The sequence below is a fragment of the Haliaeetus leucocephalus genome, unplaced genomic scaffold, assembly GCF_000737465.1.
Source record: "Haliaeetus leucocephalus isolate CR32 unplaced genomic scaffold, Haliaeetus_leucocephalus-4.0 Scaffold830, whole genome shotgun sequence".
Classification (NCBI taxonomy): domain Eukaryota; kingdom Metazoa; phylum Chordata; class Aves; order Accipitriformes; family Accipitridae; genus Haliaeetus; species Haliaeetus leucocephalus.
In genome coordinates, this window is record NW_010973266.1 from 1,296,426 (window position 1) to 1,313,513 (window position 17,088).

The following is a 17,088-nucleotide window of genomic DNA, read 5'->3' on the forward strand; positions in this document are numbered from 1 at the left end:
AAGCGAGGCACCCTAATTGTGCCTCCGAATCTTGGAGAGCGGTGGGTGCAAGAAGTGTCCTTGGTCCTCAGGTGTCCTCCGGCTGTGTTTGCTTTCCTCGCACGGGGCTTTCCTCCGCCGTTTGCCAGCGCCAGCAGCCGCCTCTTGCCTCTCCAGGCGCCTGTGCATGGCATGGCATGGCTGTGACTTTACGGCGTTCGAAGACCACGGTGCCCCGTAATGCTTTGGTTCCCGATTACCAGATGTCTCGTGAAGAAAGACAAGTTTAGAGACCCTTTTGATATGTATTAGCTGCTCCCTACTCCTAGCTCCTTTAATATGGAAATTAATTGATATGGTTTGTAAATCTTTTTCACTACCCATAAAAATTGAGTAAGTCACTTCTTAGAAAAATGACATATATTTAAATTTTTATTATTGTGATATATTCCACAGTGAACTGGTGTCAAATGGCTGAGGCTCCAGCCTTTCCCTCCGTGTAATTCCTGTTACATGTGTGCCTATTCTGTAGTCTGAGTAATTTTAAAATTAATGGAATACTTTTTTGATATGTGAATCTGCTATATAATATGCAGTCCCAGAAAAGCACTGCTTGCAGATAGTTTCTGGAAGCTACTATACCAAAGTTTTACTCTGTTCGGCAGACAGAAAGTGCTCCGTAACTCTTGAGGTGTATAGGGGGTAAGGTATGACATGGCTTGCCCTCATTACGGCACTTTTAATACTGGTAGTACCAGCCCGTTACTTGCAGTGGGTGCTTGCGCCTGAGCTCTCCAAGGAGCCTGTGCCAGCCGAGCGCGGTGGCTGGGTGTAGGATGGGTGACTCCCGGGAAAGCCGGGGCTGCGGGTGCAGAGCCGTGCACGCAGGCGTGCCGGCGGGGATGGATCCCTGCGGTCCCTGGTCCCGAGCAGGTTGAGTCTCCTTTGGCCATTTTACTGCTGTCTTCAGGCACGTATGGATGGGAACGCTCGATTACGATTCTATATTGCTCATGGAGTTTTTAGCACGAATGAGTTGAAACATTGTCGTTATTTGTTGTTTAACTCTGCCTGAAATTTTGCAGGCTTTAAGGTAGAAATCCAAGTGCTGTGGCACGGGGCCGTGATCGGGGTTTGTGGACTTTCGTTCTAGGAGGAACGCACCCGGTCACATAGCCTGGGCGGCCGCGCTCCCCGCCGGAGCCGTTGCTGTCACTGCTCTGTTCCACCTGAGCAAAGGCGACGGCTCTAGTTGGGAAGAACAAGAGGGAAGGTGCTAGGTACGCTTTCCCTGGGACTGCTTAACTCACAAAGGAGATATATATATCTATTTTATCCTCCGTGCCGCAGGCGGGATGGGCCAGGGGACTAGACAGTACCTTTGCTCAACTCCCCAACTATGTGTTTTAAGAGGACAAGAAGACAAAAAAAAAAAAAAACCCCTAGTAAAAAAAATAATGTCTGTCTGAATATTTCTCACTGTGAAAACTACTTTTTTCTGATTGTTGAGTTTGTGTCTCATACTTGCTGCCTTTTTGCCTTTCCTCACTGTCCCTTATGGCCTCTCTGTTGTTGAGACCTACGCATTTTGTAGCCAGTGGCAACACTTGAGTGTTTAGCATTTCAGGATGGAGACAGCTGCTTGTAAAGGAGAGGAACGTGTTCGTACAACTGCTACCAGTGGAAATGCAATTAAATTCTCATCGGCGGTTCCTGTGGAGGTTAACCCAGAGCACACCAGTATCTCCTGGCCGGGAGGACGGGGTCTGGCCGGCCCTGAGCCCCGCGGGGGGAGGCTGCTGCTCCGAGGGGCGGCCGTGCCCCCCGGGAGTAGAGGATGTGCCCATGGAAAAATGTTTGGGGTTTAAAAAAAGCAGGACTAAAAGCTCAGTGCAATAAAAGCCTCACTCTAAAGTATATCGAGTTGGACTCTATGATCTGAAAGGTCTTTTCCAACCTAAATCATGATTCTGTGATTCTATATGAATGTGTCCCATTAAAATACAGCATGATATTTAGAAAGGTGATACAGTCCTCGCCACACACGTATGTGTGTAAATAAAGGACTGAACGAGGAGGAAGAGGTGAAGAGAGGAGACTTGGAGCCACAGGGAGTGGTTTGTTTTTTCTTTGCCCGTTTTGGCTTGTTGGGAATGTATTTGTCACACATTAAAAAGAAATCATTTCCCCTCACAGATAATGGCAAAGAATCGAGTAGATCCTCCTGCCCACCGACCTTGATTTTACACACGGAGAGGAAGAGTACGCCCGTGGAGAGCGATGGAGATAAGGTCTGCAATGGCATTTCTTCTTTTATAAACCTCTTTAAACTATTGAACTGCATAAATCGGAGTCGGGATAAAGGACTGTCCTCTGGCTGGAGCTGTGCTGGTGATACAGGATTGTTTCCTACCGTCGATTTTCAAGAGCTATCTATTTAATTTATCTTGGTGCTTTATAGGAGCTCTGTCACTGTAGTGTCAGGGTATCAGAGGAGGGATGCTCGCACGCTGGCGGAGAAGTGAGTCGATGGCAGGGGGGGTTGTGAGAGTGCAAACGTGGAGGTGTGACACAGCCCGGGACAAAATTTGTGTACTGAGAAGTTGAAGTGCAGAAACAGAGTACCTGTGATTTTCTCTGTCTCACTGTGGTGACAGGGACCCGTGGGGCTGAGTCAGCCCCTGCGCAGAGCAGGGTCAGCTCGCTGCACCTCGTGCCACTTGTCGCAACATCAGCCCCAGGTGCAAGGAGGAATTTTTTCATGGCCCTCACCTTTTTGGTGTTACTAATTTAACTGTGCTGGGTGCTTCAGTAGCACTCCTTTACAGATAATTGCAGGTCCTTGAATAAAACTGACTGGTGAACATAAATGGATAGCAAATACTGTGGGCAACTTATGGATGGGTAACACTATATGTGTGTGACTTCATTAGCTTTTTATAAAAAAGCCTAGATTGTTTTATAAAGGAAAATGACCTAAATCATACTCCCAGCTTCTACAAAATAAATGGAAATATTTGCTTTCTGCACAGTTCATGCAGACATCCTGAAAATGGCTAAAGCTAAAAGAGGGGAAACCTTTATCTGAGTATGGGGCTGTGGAAGAGCATCTCAGGCTTGGAAGGCAGCTGTGCGGAAGATGCTCGAAGCTGCCTTGGCACAGGCGTGGTCTGTTCCCCCGTGCTTCTGCTCTATGCACGCACGCTTTTTGCAGCAGGAGGAGGACCTGTGGACTTGAGCTACTGTTCAGTTTATTTTCACCTGGCACATTCCTATCGTGCTGCCGTCTTTAGTCTCTGTGCAAGCAAACCTTCCCTGCCTACCAGGCGCTGCAGGTGTTCCCCACGTTTGCAGCTGCGTTGGTACTCGGGCACATTGCTTAGGGCGTTAAGTTGTAAAATACCTTCAAGATGAAGACCTCCGGACATACGCTTTATTATTTTTAATTAAGTGCGTGCTTCTTGTGTTTTGGTACTGCACTGAGCTATCCCACCGCTCCCCTGCGTGTGCGGCTGCCTTGGGCGCAGATGTGGGAGCACCCGCCTGCTTCACCCTGCCCCTCGTTAGCGCGGGCATCGCTCCCTGCCCGTCGTTTCTGACGAGGAGGCTCTCCTCGTCATCGCGACACATGGAGTTATGCCCGCTGTCCCAAGGAAGCTATTGGCACGGACAAAAAGCACGTCTGCTGGTTTTTCATTTGTATTGCTGTAAGCAGAGCGACATTTTTATTATTTGCTGTTTGTCTGGGCTATTCTCAAGGTAGCTGGTTGTTCATAAAGCCGCTCATGGAATAATGGCAACAAGGGTGATCCGCTTCAAGTTAAAGGCGGTGATTTGTATAACAATAACTGTCTTCTGCATCGGCTTTATTTGTTGACTAATCTGTATCTGTCTTTCAAGGATCATTCTTTTAAACTAGTAAATGAGGATGACAGCACATCAAATGGCAACAAGCCTGTGGCATCCACTCCAGTGCCAGGATCACCATGGTAAGCAAATGCAATCAGACCTGCTAGAAGCCATTCATCAGTGCTGTTTCCCTTGCCAAACATGCATTAGTGGTCTGGTACATGGGGAAAATATGCTACCCTGGGTGTTAAGCAGCAATGCTGGGCTCCTGTTGCAGCTTCTGCTGGAGCTTTTCCTCATTAATCTTGTACTTAAGGAAAATGTGGGGAAGCTGCAGACACGGTGTGAGCCAGCTCCTGGGATTTGCGAGGTAAGGGCGGTGTGCTCGGAGCTCCGGCTCAGCCAGGGGCCAGGTCTGGCAGAAGGCAACCGACGGTTTCTCTGGTTTTGTGGGCATGCGTGGCCACTCGCCTGCTGTGAGCAGGGCTGTGTTCGGTCGTGCTCCGTGGGCTCTGTCTTACATGCGTTGAGGATCCAGCTTGGATGGATCAAGGGGAAATACAGCATCTGCAAGAAATGTTCTTGGTTTTTATGGTCAGATCCTTTTTCTCTCCCAGTTATTTCAGTGACAGTGGGTGAGTCTTACTGTCTCACAAGAATGGGGTTGATTTCAGGCTGTGTCAGTGAAAATAGGCTGTGTCTCATGGTCGAGGTTTCCTGACCACGTTCCCATTCAGGGAACTACATGTTGGAAAACTAAAGCTCTTGTGTCATTTTTAAATGGATAAAAACTTTCTTCACTTTCTGTCCTGAACGGTTGACTAGAAGGATTTTTGACCTCCTTCACCCATATAATAATTAGTTTACACTTAGTGGATGACATCTATGGGATTGTTGGCAAAGGCACTCCACGCACAGATATCAGCCATTATTTGTTACTGTCATACTGTGTCATTTGGCAAACCAGTGTTGTAAGCACAGTCCGATGTCCTACTTCATCTCAACTTCATAAATACGTGATTTACATCCTTTCTCTTCTTGACAGTTGCTACTCTATGGTGTCGTGCAGAGGAACCATTTGAGTACAGCAGTGACATAAGCGGGTTACGGTTTCACCCGTTCTTACAGAAAAGAGGCACAGCCAGGGGCACCCACAGCGGGGTCTCGCGCAGCCCCTCTTCTCCACCAGTGTCCGCTGAGCACTGAGTGGGCATCCCCTACCTCCACCAAAGTGCTCCGCTCTCAGATCCAAACTTGTGGTATTTTAATCTCTAACGAGAAACCTTCTGTACCTTTCTGGGTTGCCAGAGGACTGTTTAGTGACCCAGTGAGTACTCTGGGGGTGAGAAGAAGCACCCAAATCTGGTCCTGGGGACCAGAGGGAGGGGGCACAGTCCTCACGCTGACAGTTGTCCCATGTTCTGAGGTGACAACTTCTCACTGGCGGTCCCATGGCTCCTGATGGAACATGGAGCATGCCTGTAGGGTGCTTCAAGCACAACCTACAGATTGTTCTGATAACTTGAAACTAGATATGCAACACAAATTCAACAAATTCTGAAATTACTTCAGCCGCTCCCCACCCGTAGGTTGGCTTCCTGCTCCTGCAGGACCCATGGTTGACGTGACATCACCAAGCACCTGTCAGAAGCAGCTAGACCAGAATTCTTAATGGCAGAAAAATTTTCAGGAATGTTACCAAACCTTATCTACCTTATGATATAAAAAAAACAAACCACCTAATATCATCATCTTGTGCCCTTACTCATTCTTAAATTACAGTTTTCTAAAGGGAAACATGAACATAGCAATATCTGCCTTTCCAGTTTCTGCTTTGTGACTGAAACAAAATACCATGTGTCCCCTGTGGATAATTGAAACCATTATTATACCAAAGAGGAACAGGTGACATGTTACATGGGGAAAGGGACATTAATTTTCAATTAAATGTCAAATTATATTAGCCATTGAAAAATGAAGAAGTGTCACAAGGGACCCCAGAGTTTCTAACCTGGGGTGATGGCATGCGAGACCTGGCGATACCCCACGATTAATGAGCACCATCAACATCTGTGTGCGTGGCCAGGGGAGCGGTGACCCCAGCAGCGTGCCAGCAGAGACAAAACACAGGTCTCCAAACCCCCTGGTTGTAACCTCTGTCAGATAACAGCTTTGACAGTCCTGCGTGCATGTGGTAGCATCGCAGGTCCCAAACAAGATGCTGGTTTCAAGTTTACCATCATTTGCAACTAACTCCCCAAGCGGTTCAAATCCCGCAGCGTGCGTACTTGCCAATGAAAGAAATTACAGCCAGGGGCATTTCAAAGCAGGCATTTGCTCCTGGGCAGGATTGGTCCTGTGTCCTAACTGTACTTCTGATATTTATAAAAGGATAACAATAACCCAATTTAATTAATCAGCCACATCAATCCTCTTCACCTAAATGCCAAGATTTTGTCCCTTCCTTCTGTGGTATTTATGGGAGCGTGGAGCCTTGGTTTACCGTGTTCTTGCAGAAGTCCCTCTGGGTGTGTTCTGCAGACGAGGCTCAGCGCTGGCAGGTCAGTGTTCCTGGGGGAGCAGGGTTCCACCGCTCCGAGGTACAAAGTAAGAAGTAGTAATTAGACCTAATCATTACGTAACAGAGGATTAGAGCATCTCTCTTGTGAGGCTCTTTTGTGATCCAAGACATGTGTGTATTAAATAAACAGAAAGTTATTAAAATATTAGTCATGTCTGTGTCGCTGAGTTCAGGATGCCAGAACTCCCGTGGGGTGTAAGTGTGACTGAAGTCGACGGCTGGGTTTGTACAACCAGTTTTGTGCTCCTGTTCATCGGGAGAACATGGAACTCTACTGGACGTAATTACTGGGATGTTCGGGCTCAGTAACACGCTTACACCGAGCTGCTCCCGGCCAGCACCCCGCAGCCCTGCGGCTCCTCCGCGGTTTCTTACAGAGGTTGTGTATTTTTCATTACGTGTTTGGGCAAGATCAATGGTGATGTCTTACCAGTGGTACATGGAGTATGTTGGATTATCTTATTATAGTACTCTACAGCGATGGAGCATTTTTCGTATTTGCAGTTCTTTACCCAGACCAGGCTTTTTTTTAAACCAGTTTTATTCCTTGCTTTTAATAACAGTTAGGCAGCAGAGCCTCTAATGATAAGATTTGTTCCTTCCAGTTATTTATGCCTCAGAGGGACCAACATTTTCCCATTATAAGTGTATGTGTGTGTGAGGAAGTCAGAGTGTGTATATGATGTTTGTTAGTTTTCATTATGATTCAGAAAGCGCGGGCTTGAGATTGATATTGTTTGTTTATTACATACAGCTGTAGTGAAGGGAAACTTGAGGGCTTTTAATGTCTATTAAGGATGGCGCGATACTTATTTTTGTATTATTTTAGCTGATTTAAAATGTATGTCAGGACAAAAAAGTTGAACTGCTGTTACGCATATTTTACCTGACCAAGTCAAGAAAACTGCGGTTTGTACAGCGGCGACTTGGTCCCATTTTTCAAATTCAAACCAGAGCCCGTAAAGCTCAACCTAAACCTGCGTGGCAGAGTTCTGCGGTGGCTGGTTGTACCTGTCCAGCGCAGAGCGTGGCGGGGGTGCCGCGGGGATGCTGCGGGGATGCCACCCCGTGGGCATCGAGGCGGTGGCCGGCCAGCCCGGCGGCCGAGGCTGCTGCTGCTCGCTGCTCTCGGCCACGGCTTCAGAACGTGAAATGTATTTTCCCCGTGGCTTCTCTCGCTGTGAGCGCCACGGCGTTCCTCCTCGCCTGGTTCTTTTTTCCTTCCTGCATATCTCACCCGCTGCTTTTTGGGGGCGGTTAGACCGTTTCTGTGACGTTTTATTGACACGGAGAGAGTCTCCGTGCCCGAGGTGAGCGGGCTGGCAGTGCCGGAGCAGGCTGTCGCTCTGAGAGGAGTCGCACCCCCGCGCTGCAAACAGAGATGCAATAAACCAGCTGCAGGTTAATGTCTCGGTCGTGGGTGTATCTGACATTATCTAAGCATAGTTTATCGCTTGGAATAGGTGTGTAGTCTGGACTGGAGATGACCGGGTCTTCTTCTTCAACCCTACAATGCAGCTGTCAGTCTGGGAGAAGCCGGTGGACCTGAAGCACCGCGGCGACATAAACCGGATCATCGAGGATCCTCCTCACAAGCGCAAGCTGGAAGCTGCAGCAAGTAACTAAAGCCCTGTGATTATTTGCCTCTATTTAAACTTGAATATCGAATGAAACTTGGTTACTAAATGCGTTCAGTGGAAGTTTGATAACCATAATTAGAGTGGCTTTCCTTTTGAGATTTCATATAAAGTATTGCGTTAAAATTGATGTTTATTGCAAAATCCGTATTTTCACCGAAATGCTGAGCTGGGGAATAGAGTGTTCTCGTTATTGGCAATGAAGAAACAGGTGGCTTCTTACACTGGACGAATCTTTGATGTATAAAATACATCTCGGAAGACGCTGTCTTTATGTTTTATTACACCTATTTCCAAGATGTACATTAGGAATGCATTACCAATGCATTATTCAGCTGTTACACAAAAGCAGATACTCCGTAGCTAATGATTATCCAACCAAGTTGTAGAGGGGAGAAAAAATCCCAGTAGTAAATCTCAGAGCGCTAAAAGGTTTGATGGAAATGTGGGTGCTTCCATCCAAACATGACTCTGCCAGTCACCTTCTAAACGCTGCGGATTCCTGAAGGGGAGAGTCCTGGCTAAAGAAAACCATGCTGATCTGCAGTAATACATGTTAAGTGGTTCAAAATACAGCTTAAAAGACACCTCTTGCCTTGTGAGTGACCCAAGGGGTTTGCTCCCTGCCCGTCCCCGAGACAGCCGGTCCGCAGAGGCAATTTTCCCAGCCTGACTTTCCCACCCCATGCTCCTCGCCATCCCATCTTTTTTCTGCTGTCCGTACCTCAGTTGTTCAGTCCAGACGTTGTCCATGCTGGTCACCGGTCCAGGAGCAGCCCAGCAGGTCAGCCTGTGCTTGCTGGTGCAGTAGCAGCTCCATAGTTTGTTCCACCACATTTCTCTCCAAAGATGATGTTTCATCAGTTTTTTTGTGGACTCCCCGTTACTGGGAGCTGCTCCATGCCGTGTCAGTGCTCCTTTTATTTCCTGATGCTTTACGTTGGCTTTCCCATGGGAGCGGTGTCAGTCAGACCCGCTGTTACTGGGAGGATATCTAGATGCCTGGCAGTCATGTGAAATGCTTCTTGTCTGGATTAGCTGCTTGTAATTCTTGGATATTCTGCTTTACAGCAGTTTCAGTGGAGAGCCTCCGTCAGCTGATGCTTGTTCTTTAGTGGGGAGGTCTAGAAAAATGGAGGGGGGAAAAATGAGACTTCTGTCATTCTTTTAAAGTGTAGTATTTTATAACTAAAAGTAAGGCAGCACTGCCAGTCTCGTGAAGTGACCTGCCTTTTACACTCAGGCCGTTGGGGGCTGTAATGTACGCTTTGATCCACGGGCGCAGCTCCCAATTAACTACTGCAAAATGGGCTGTGAGTGTGCATTTGTGGACTTGAAACACTGTGTCTGCAGGCAGATAAAAGTGAGTGATAATCAGGATTTATGTTATCAGTATTAGCAGAAGTTTACTGAAAAAAAGCTACAAAGAATGGCTTTCTATTAGTGTAGTCCTTATATAATGTCATTGGATTTTTCAATATAAATTTCAATTGTCAGATGCTCGTATATGTATCATTTTTGTATATGGCTTGAATAACTTTAGCTGTATATCTAATAATTCCAAAGCGTATCTGCTGAAGTTCATTCTTCAGGAGAAAAATATAGCATACGTTTTTTATTACAGGTTATATTGAAAGATCAATTAATTACTGACAAGGGGAAATGATGGCCGAAGACAGAACTGAGAGTCATTGTTCGCGGTCTATAATTAATTAACGAGAAGAGTCTAAAGTCATTGTTGATATGTGCCACTTCAAAAATCTATTTTTTGCTGTGTGTGGTTCATCCTTTTTATTTATTATCTATATGTACCACCAAGATTTGATTCATGCACCAGTTTCTTTACGACCATGGTTTTCATTGTTGCTAATAGCCGTAATCTTCCTTGATATAAATGGGACTTGTGGTTGCTCAATATTTGAGACAGTGAGGTTATAATTAGTATATATTAGCTGCTGAGGTGAAAGGAATTATTTGTTACCATTTCTCTTAGCTTGTAATCTCGAGTAAATAAATAACACAAATGAGCTGTGTGTTTGCAGCAATGGTTGCCAAATTTATTTAGCTTAGTTGCTGCTGCCGAGTTTTAATTAGAATTTTTAAATCAAAGGCACGAAAAAAGTTGGCAAGGGTAGTTACTCATGGGGTGCTATAGGTTATCTCCGCATCACTCCGCGGAAAGGTCAAGTGCATTTATAATTTGGGCATAAACGAAAAACTACTTATTTATCAATTACTCCGCCTCCACGAAGTATTGGTTCTTTGGGAGGTTTCTGAAGGTGTCGTGGCTCTTTACCGATGGGTTCCCATCGGGCCCCCCCAGCCCCTCCGACGGGGACGTCACCGGCCAGACGGGGGTCAGGACAGAGACGGCCCTTCCAGGACTCTCGTAGCTTCATCTTCCACGTTCCCAGTGGCAGCTCTCTTTTTCTTGTCCGCAACTGTCGTTGCTCCTCTGTCTCAGTACGGGCACAGACTGAGCATAAAGCCCCTATTTCCCCTCAAAGATTCCTTGAAATGTTTCTGTCTCATTGCAGTGGAGAAAAACATTTTTATCTATTCCTATTCTTCCACCTGCTCAAATGGTTGGTCTGGATGGTTAGGCTGAGGAAGTTAATTTTTCAGCTAATTAGAAGAAAACTGACATTCTGACTACAGAAAATGGCATGGTGATTCATAGTTGGTATGATCCCTATTCAGAACCAGTTATGATATAGTTTACTCTGTCCCCACAAATATTTTGGACCCTTTAGCATTCAGACAATAACACGAAGCATGGTCCCTAGAAGTAGCCTGGGTAAGCTCCTAGGCTTACGTGCGGTACGTGGGTGCCGGGCCTCTTTACAAAATTGCAAATCAGATTTTTGCGTGTGGCCAATGGATTGACAACGCTTTAACTCACCTGGTAAATGCCGGTGTTTCCTCTTTGTTCTGGAAGACGAACCGGAATTCATGACATGGCTGGGGTTGGCTGAATGATTTAATTAATCAGCACTAAGCTTGATAGACCGTCAGATTGGGGCAGTGCTCCGCTTCATGATTTCATGGAAAGATTACTGTCAAGTAATATTCTTCCTCAAAGCTTTAAATCAATTATTAGATTTTGTGCTCGGCTGCCTCTCTTCCCTTTCAAAGTCAGTTTATAATCTTACCAGAGGTCCAGCGGCGCGATGTGATTCAGTAGATTCCTGAGTGAGGGTGTAGATACCATTTGCCATGTTTTACTGAGTTTTCCATTGCACTGAAATTTTAAGGGATGATGCTGACTCTAATCTTGTCCCACTTATCCAGCACAGTATACCCACAGCAGTCGCTCCTGCAGGTGAAGCGAGAAGGATTTTGCGTCCCTCCTCAGGGAGGTTGTCCTTGCTCTCAGGGAGAACCCGAGGTGTGTCAGGAACCAGCCAATGGAAGGGAACTCTGAAATCGGGGTGTGCTGTATCGGAGTTCGTTTCTCTGAAGGCTATGCGGTAGCTAAGATTTGGGTTTATAAATGCCCAGTCCACGTATTTTTCACAGCAAAATTTAAAAATTATACATCCTTTTCAGAAATCTGTGAAAGATCTTGTCGTAAGACGATTTCAGATTTGAGTTCACCTTCAGGTAGCTGGAGAACTTCACAAAATCGTTTGCCATCACCAGTGAGTTTGCTCTTGGCCTGTGGAAATGTCGAACAGGACAGGCTCACCGCGTGGGCCAGACTTTGCACCGCTTGCTTTACGAAAAGAACATCCTGTCAGGATTCAGAATGTCGGAGCGTAGCACGACGGACGTCCTTTAGCCAGCTCTGGAAGGGCTGTCTGCGGCGTGTGACGGACGCAGGAGATGTCCCGTGGGCACGGCTTTCCCTTTTCTTTAATAGCTGTGAGGTTTGGTAGGAACAGGGTTGTGATCTCCCAGTCACCTTTAACTTCAGCTCTCTTGGAAAGCGCCATCAAGTACTCTTGTCATTCCATAGTATTACTTTCAGAATTCATTAAAGTTGAGATCACCGCTACCTCCGCCGGTTGTTCAACTCCTGACTAATAGCTTTATAATATCTCTGTTGACTTACATTCCACCATCTGAGTTTACAGGTTGTTTTTTTCTATTTCTTTGTATTTTTAATTGGGTCTCCCAAAGAAGAATTTACCAAGAAGGGGTAATACTTCCAGTGAATTTATGTTTATTTAAAACATTTTAAAATTCATTTGTGTATTCATAATGCTCGTATATTGTCAGGAATGTTGAGATCAAATGCTCCTTATTTTGGAATGCCATTCATTTCTCCTCATTATCATTTTAAGTTATAGTTAGTAATGCATCCATTTGCACCTGCTGTGTATTTCCTCCTCGTGTGGTCTCTGTTCCTGGTCTTCCCACGCCGCAACTTTACAGCTACTGTCGTTTTTTTATTGTTCCTTTTGCAGAGATTTAGTGTATGCTGTGGTCAAGCACTTAATATAAATAAAAGGTAACATTTGCTGAAAGCACGATCATAAACAGGTAATTTCCCTAAACCAGGGAAACCAAATGAGCTAAGAACAAGATTCTTAAATTGAAACTTGCAATAAATGGCCAAATTTCTGTTAGCTTCAATGATACAGATGATTGGACCCATTGTCTAGCAGATGTCTTGGAGTTTCATCTGATTTCAGTGAGATCAGATCTCACCTTATCAAGCTATTCAAACCTTTTGTCTCCATAACCTAAGTTCAGTTTTATATTTATTTTTAATTTATTTTTTCATAGTTTTCTAAAGAGCAAGACATGTCTTCATTACCAGTCTAATACAAAAAGGCTGGGTTTTGGTGTTTCTGATATTCCCAAGCTAATCACATACAGTTTGATTTTTATATTTCTCAATTAATTCATGGTGAACTACTGAAGAGTCCCCAACACAAACCAAGCACTGGATGGACATGACTTCTGGCGCTTTGTCCATTTGAATGTTGATGAAAACTGCAGTTTGTATAGGTGAAAAAAAAAAATTTCCAGAAATAAATACCTGTTCCACATGCTTAACATTCATTATGACTGACAGTGCAACCTCAGAGTCCTTCAAGGATGAGTGTCCAGGCCAACCCAGGAGTGTAACGTTGCCTTGGGATTATTCTGCAACGTCAGAAGTGTGGAGGTTGTTGGTATCTCCATAGCCTTGCTATACTGGTGGTTGAATTTCTGGAAAAGCAGCATTATATTTGCTTATATAAGAAAGAGAAATGGGCTAAGGAGGGAAGTTCTGGTGTGTGTTAGCACTATTGAATCCTTCAGGTTGCCAAGACTGAAATAATTTTGCAGAAATGTCTTTGTAGTTGCACTTTTAAGGGAAGGGAGGAGGGAGTATCAGGTGAAACAATAACAAGATTTTTAAAAAATCATGTCACAAATGAACAGTGAGTAATTTTTCAGAATGAAAATGGTCGTTTTTATTGCTATCACTTTCATTTGGATGAATGCATTTCTGAGGATCTATCTGATGAACTACGTGTTATTTTTAAAACACTCTGTGGAGAGCGAAAAATAGTAAATAAGTGAATACCTGAGCAGCAGCCAAAGACAAGAAATAAAAAGTTAATTTGAGGAATTTGTATTCCCATTTATCTAGTTCAAATCTAATAACTATTTATTTCTTTTTAGCAGACAAATGTGTTAGTTCTTGTCCAGGGGATGAAAATGATGATCTTAGCATCAAAACTAAGAGAAATAAGTAAGTTCTAAAGTTTACTTCTCTATATGTAATGTTGGGAAGCTAACGTCTGGTACAAATAAGTGCAAAGAGAAATACAATTCTTTTCTTCTGTGTGGATAACTACACCAATAAATTATGAGAGTCATTCTTAAAGTATCCAATCTTCATCGAACTCCATGATTCTCTGTAATCTCTCTTTCCCATGAACATCATCCATTTTTGTCTGAGTAACTCTTACTTTGAAATGGTTAAAAAAAGACTGTAAGGATATGTGGTTATTTCAAAGACATTGGATAAGAGCTTTATCTTCATTGAAGTGAAGCAGATTTTTTTTCACTGGTGTCAGGGTTTCCAGACTACTGGCTCAGAAATATCCAGAGGTATTTCTGTTATTGTGCTTTTATTTGACCTTTATTACCATGTGTGTTTCAAATTCTCATGAAGTAACAGGCAAAAAATCCATGTGCCAAGTGAGCAACTCCCTCATCTGTTGCCAAAACAGCAAGAAAATGAAGTAAACACTTCTGTTTTAAGGAGTACCTCAGAGACATTTCATTCTATTTAACCACTGGCCAGTAACTGCATATAGCATTAGCTCTCCATGCAGGCTGACTGTGATTTAAGACACTGGTTTGGACCATTAAAAAAAATAAATCTGTAAAATAAATCTGCATAGTGTGTTATGTTTTTGAGGGCATTGTGACAAGAAAGTACAGCGAATTCCTGTATTTTCCAAGTGAATATATTGAAGATAATTCTATTCTTTCTTACATTGCCGTTTTTATCCTGTAAGCGGGTGGTTCTTTTGACCTTATTAAGACTTTCTGTGGATTTGTATTATTATAGTGGAAGAATCAGATACTTCTGAGCTGAATACTCAGACTATTTAAGCATTTAATGCTTGGTATAAAAGAGTATATTTATACTTTATACATACTAAATATGTACTTTTACTAGTTACATAGTATTCATAAACAGTATAAAAGTTTATATTTAGTATAAAATACTTAAGAATACCTTTATTGATGTCAGTGGGTCTGACAATAATGGGCCAGTATTATGACCTGTGTCTAGAAGTGGATATTTTCCATGTGCTATTAAGGTGATTCCCTTTAGTGATTGGTTGAGAAAATGTGAAAACATCTTTCCATTGATGTACATAAATGGAATTCTAACATTCTAAAGCTTGTTCATAAAGTCCAGAAAAATGCACTTATTCAAAGATTACTTTGTCAAAGGAGGCTGGGCTTACTGTGCTGTGTGTCGGAAGGTCAGGCTGTGCCTCTTTCACTGTCTACTTGAGAATAAGGAATATTGTCTCATCTTCACTGGAGTTGCGTGACTTATTCACTCTTGAAAGACTAACTTTGGGTTTTTTAGTCTCTTATTTTCTTTACACTCAAAAGGACATTGTCAAAATTGTTAAGACACAAATAGGGACCATCTTTTTATATATTTGCAGAATTTACCTTTTATTATTTTTATTTACTTGCAGAAAAACATTTTGATATAATTTTATTTTTCCCCAAAGCCAATTTGTTCAGTTCAGCTGGGCAATCTCAGCCCGCCGCAGAGCTGCTGCATGACTCTCCTGCCTTAATGCATTGTAGCATCTTTCTTGTGCTATATATTTAGACAAAAGTAGTTACATATATAGATGTATAAGCATAAATCATGCAGCCATCCAGCTAAAAGTGCAGGCATGTCAGAAATCCCGCAGTGTGGTGGCAAGCACCTCCGATTGCCAGCCCTGCCCGCTGCGGCACGGGCAGCAAAACAGCGCTGGCTGCGGTGTCTGCCAGTGTGCGAAGGCATCTCTCAGGGAAAAGAGCCGTGGTGGCACGGGAAGGCATCCTCTGGGTCTTGAAAAGGTCATTTGAGTCACAGGCAACCCAAGCTGCTCTCGGCTGTGACTGTATGCCACAGAAGTCAAATAGCACGTGATAGTGAATGTGTATCACCTGCTGGTTATGTCATCAGGTGTCTTTATATTGTGATATATATTTGTATGGACTAACAAATAATACAGCTTTCATCGTACTTGAGATTTCCAGCAAGATATTAATTGAGAGGATATTTAAAGCTCTGAGAACCCTACCTTAAGTTCTAACTTTCACTTCTAAAATAAGTCTTTAAATGAGGAGGAACCAATTCTCGTTTGCTGTATTTGGGCAATTAGTCCCATGAAAGTCAAGGGCAACATTCACATAAGAAGTGAGTGAGATTTGGCTTGACAACATAGCATTTTCTCAGACTTCGTTGTGGTGATCCCAATTCCCCAGAAGTTTGACCTGTCACCAAAAAGTCATAAAGTGTTTATTTTTCTGTCAGCAGAACATGCATCCCCAAACTACTGCATGATTTCTACAGCTGTTTTGAATTTTAAATTCTCTTTATAACGTGAAGATTTCCTGACATTTTGCTTTGTACCCTGAAGCAATAGGAGAATATAGAGGTTCATGGATGGACCTTTAAAATACTGACCTTTTAGTGAAGAAATGCAGTCTAAGTGCTTGTTTAAATGTATTAATAATAGACTATAGCTAACAGTTCATGACATAAAAAAGTAAAATACTGCAGGATTTTCATTTCAAACTAGAATTAGTTATCCTCAGGCTGAAAATCAGGTATAGACTCTTTTGCTATATTAAGATAGTTTTCATTAATGCGATTGAGACATCCCACTGGAGATTGTGTGGTACCGTCCCAGCTGGGTATCCACTGCAGCGGGCGGCCTCCCATCCCCGCAGCTGAGACCTAGTAATGGGGGTTTGCACAGCAGTTGAAATCGCTGCTGCCATCAGTGTTTGGAACCGATATTATTGTTTCTAAGCGCTGGGGGTCTCAGTTGGCTGCATCTGCGTGTGTCTGAATTAGCCAACAGCAGAACTGATTTAAAAACTGTGGCCTGTAATTCCTCATAAGAAAAGCAGCCAAGTTACTTGGTGCCATAAACAGCAAAAGGGGAATTCTCAAGACGCAGAGTCTACTAAAATGCTGGTCAGGCTCTGAGTTTTGGATAAGGGGATACACATCACCAGCTTTTCATCTTCCAAATAGCACGTACAAGGTCCAAATCTGACTTTCTGTTTCCTCTGCATTGTTTTACTTGGGCACGGACAAAGTGCTGCTCGCTCTGGGCTGAATCCAGAGGTGAAAAAAAGATTTGTCTTTACAGAAAACTAAATAAATTTTCATTTGGGCGCTGGACGGACAGAAAAACTATTTATATTGCTGTCATACCCACAGTAATAATTGCATATGAAGGCAGTGAGTGTTTCCTACATTCAGCAGTGCTGTTGGGAGATAGGGAGCACTACCAGCCCGCCGTACCGTGATGCTCTGGGCTTCTGTCCCCTGCAGGTGCCCGG

The 17,088-nt window shown here is 43.8% G+C and overlaps 1 protein-coding gene across 1 annotated transcript in view; it reads left to right on the top strand.

Moving 5' to 3' along the window:
• TCERG1L (transcription elongation regulator 1-like) overlaps positions 1-17,088 on the top strand; it is a 93,777-nt gene that overhangs the window by 62,976 nt on the left and 13,713 nt on the right. The window contains exons 6-9 of the mRNA XM_010582009.1: positions 2,176-2,270; positions 3,880-3,968; positions 7,873-8,027; positions 13,666-13,735. Of these exons, the coding sequence (XP_010580311.1) occupies positions 2,176-2,270; positions 3,880-3,968; positions 7,873-8,027; positions 13,666-13,735 (409 nt within the window). The remainder of the gene's footprint in view (positions 1-2,175; positions 2,271-3,879; positions 3,969-7,872; positions 8,028-13,665; positions 13,736-17,088) is intronic.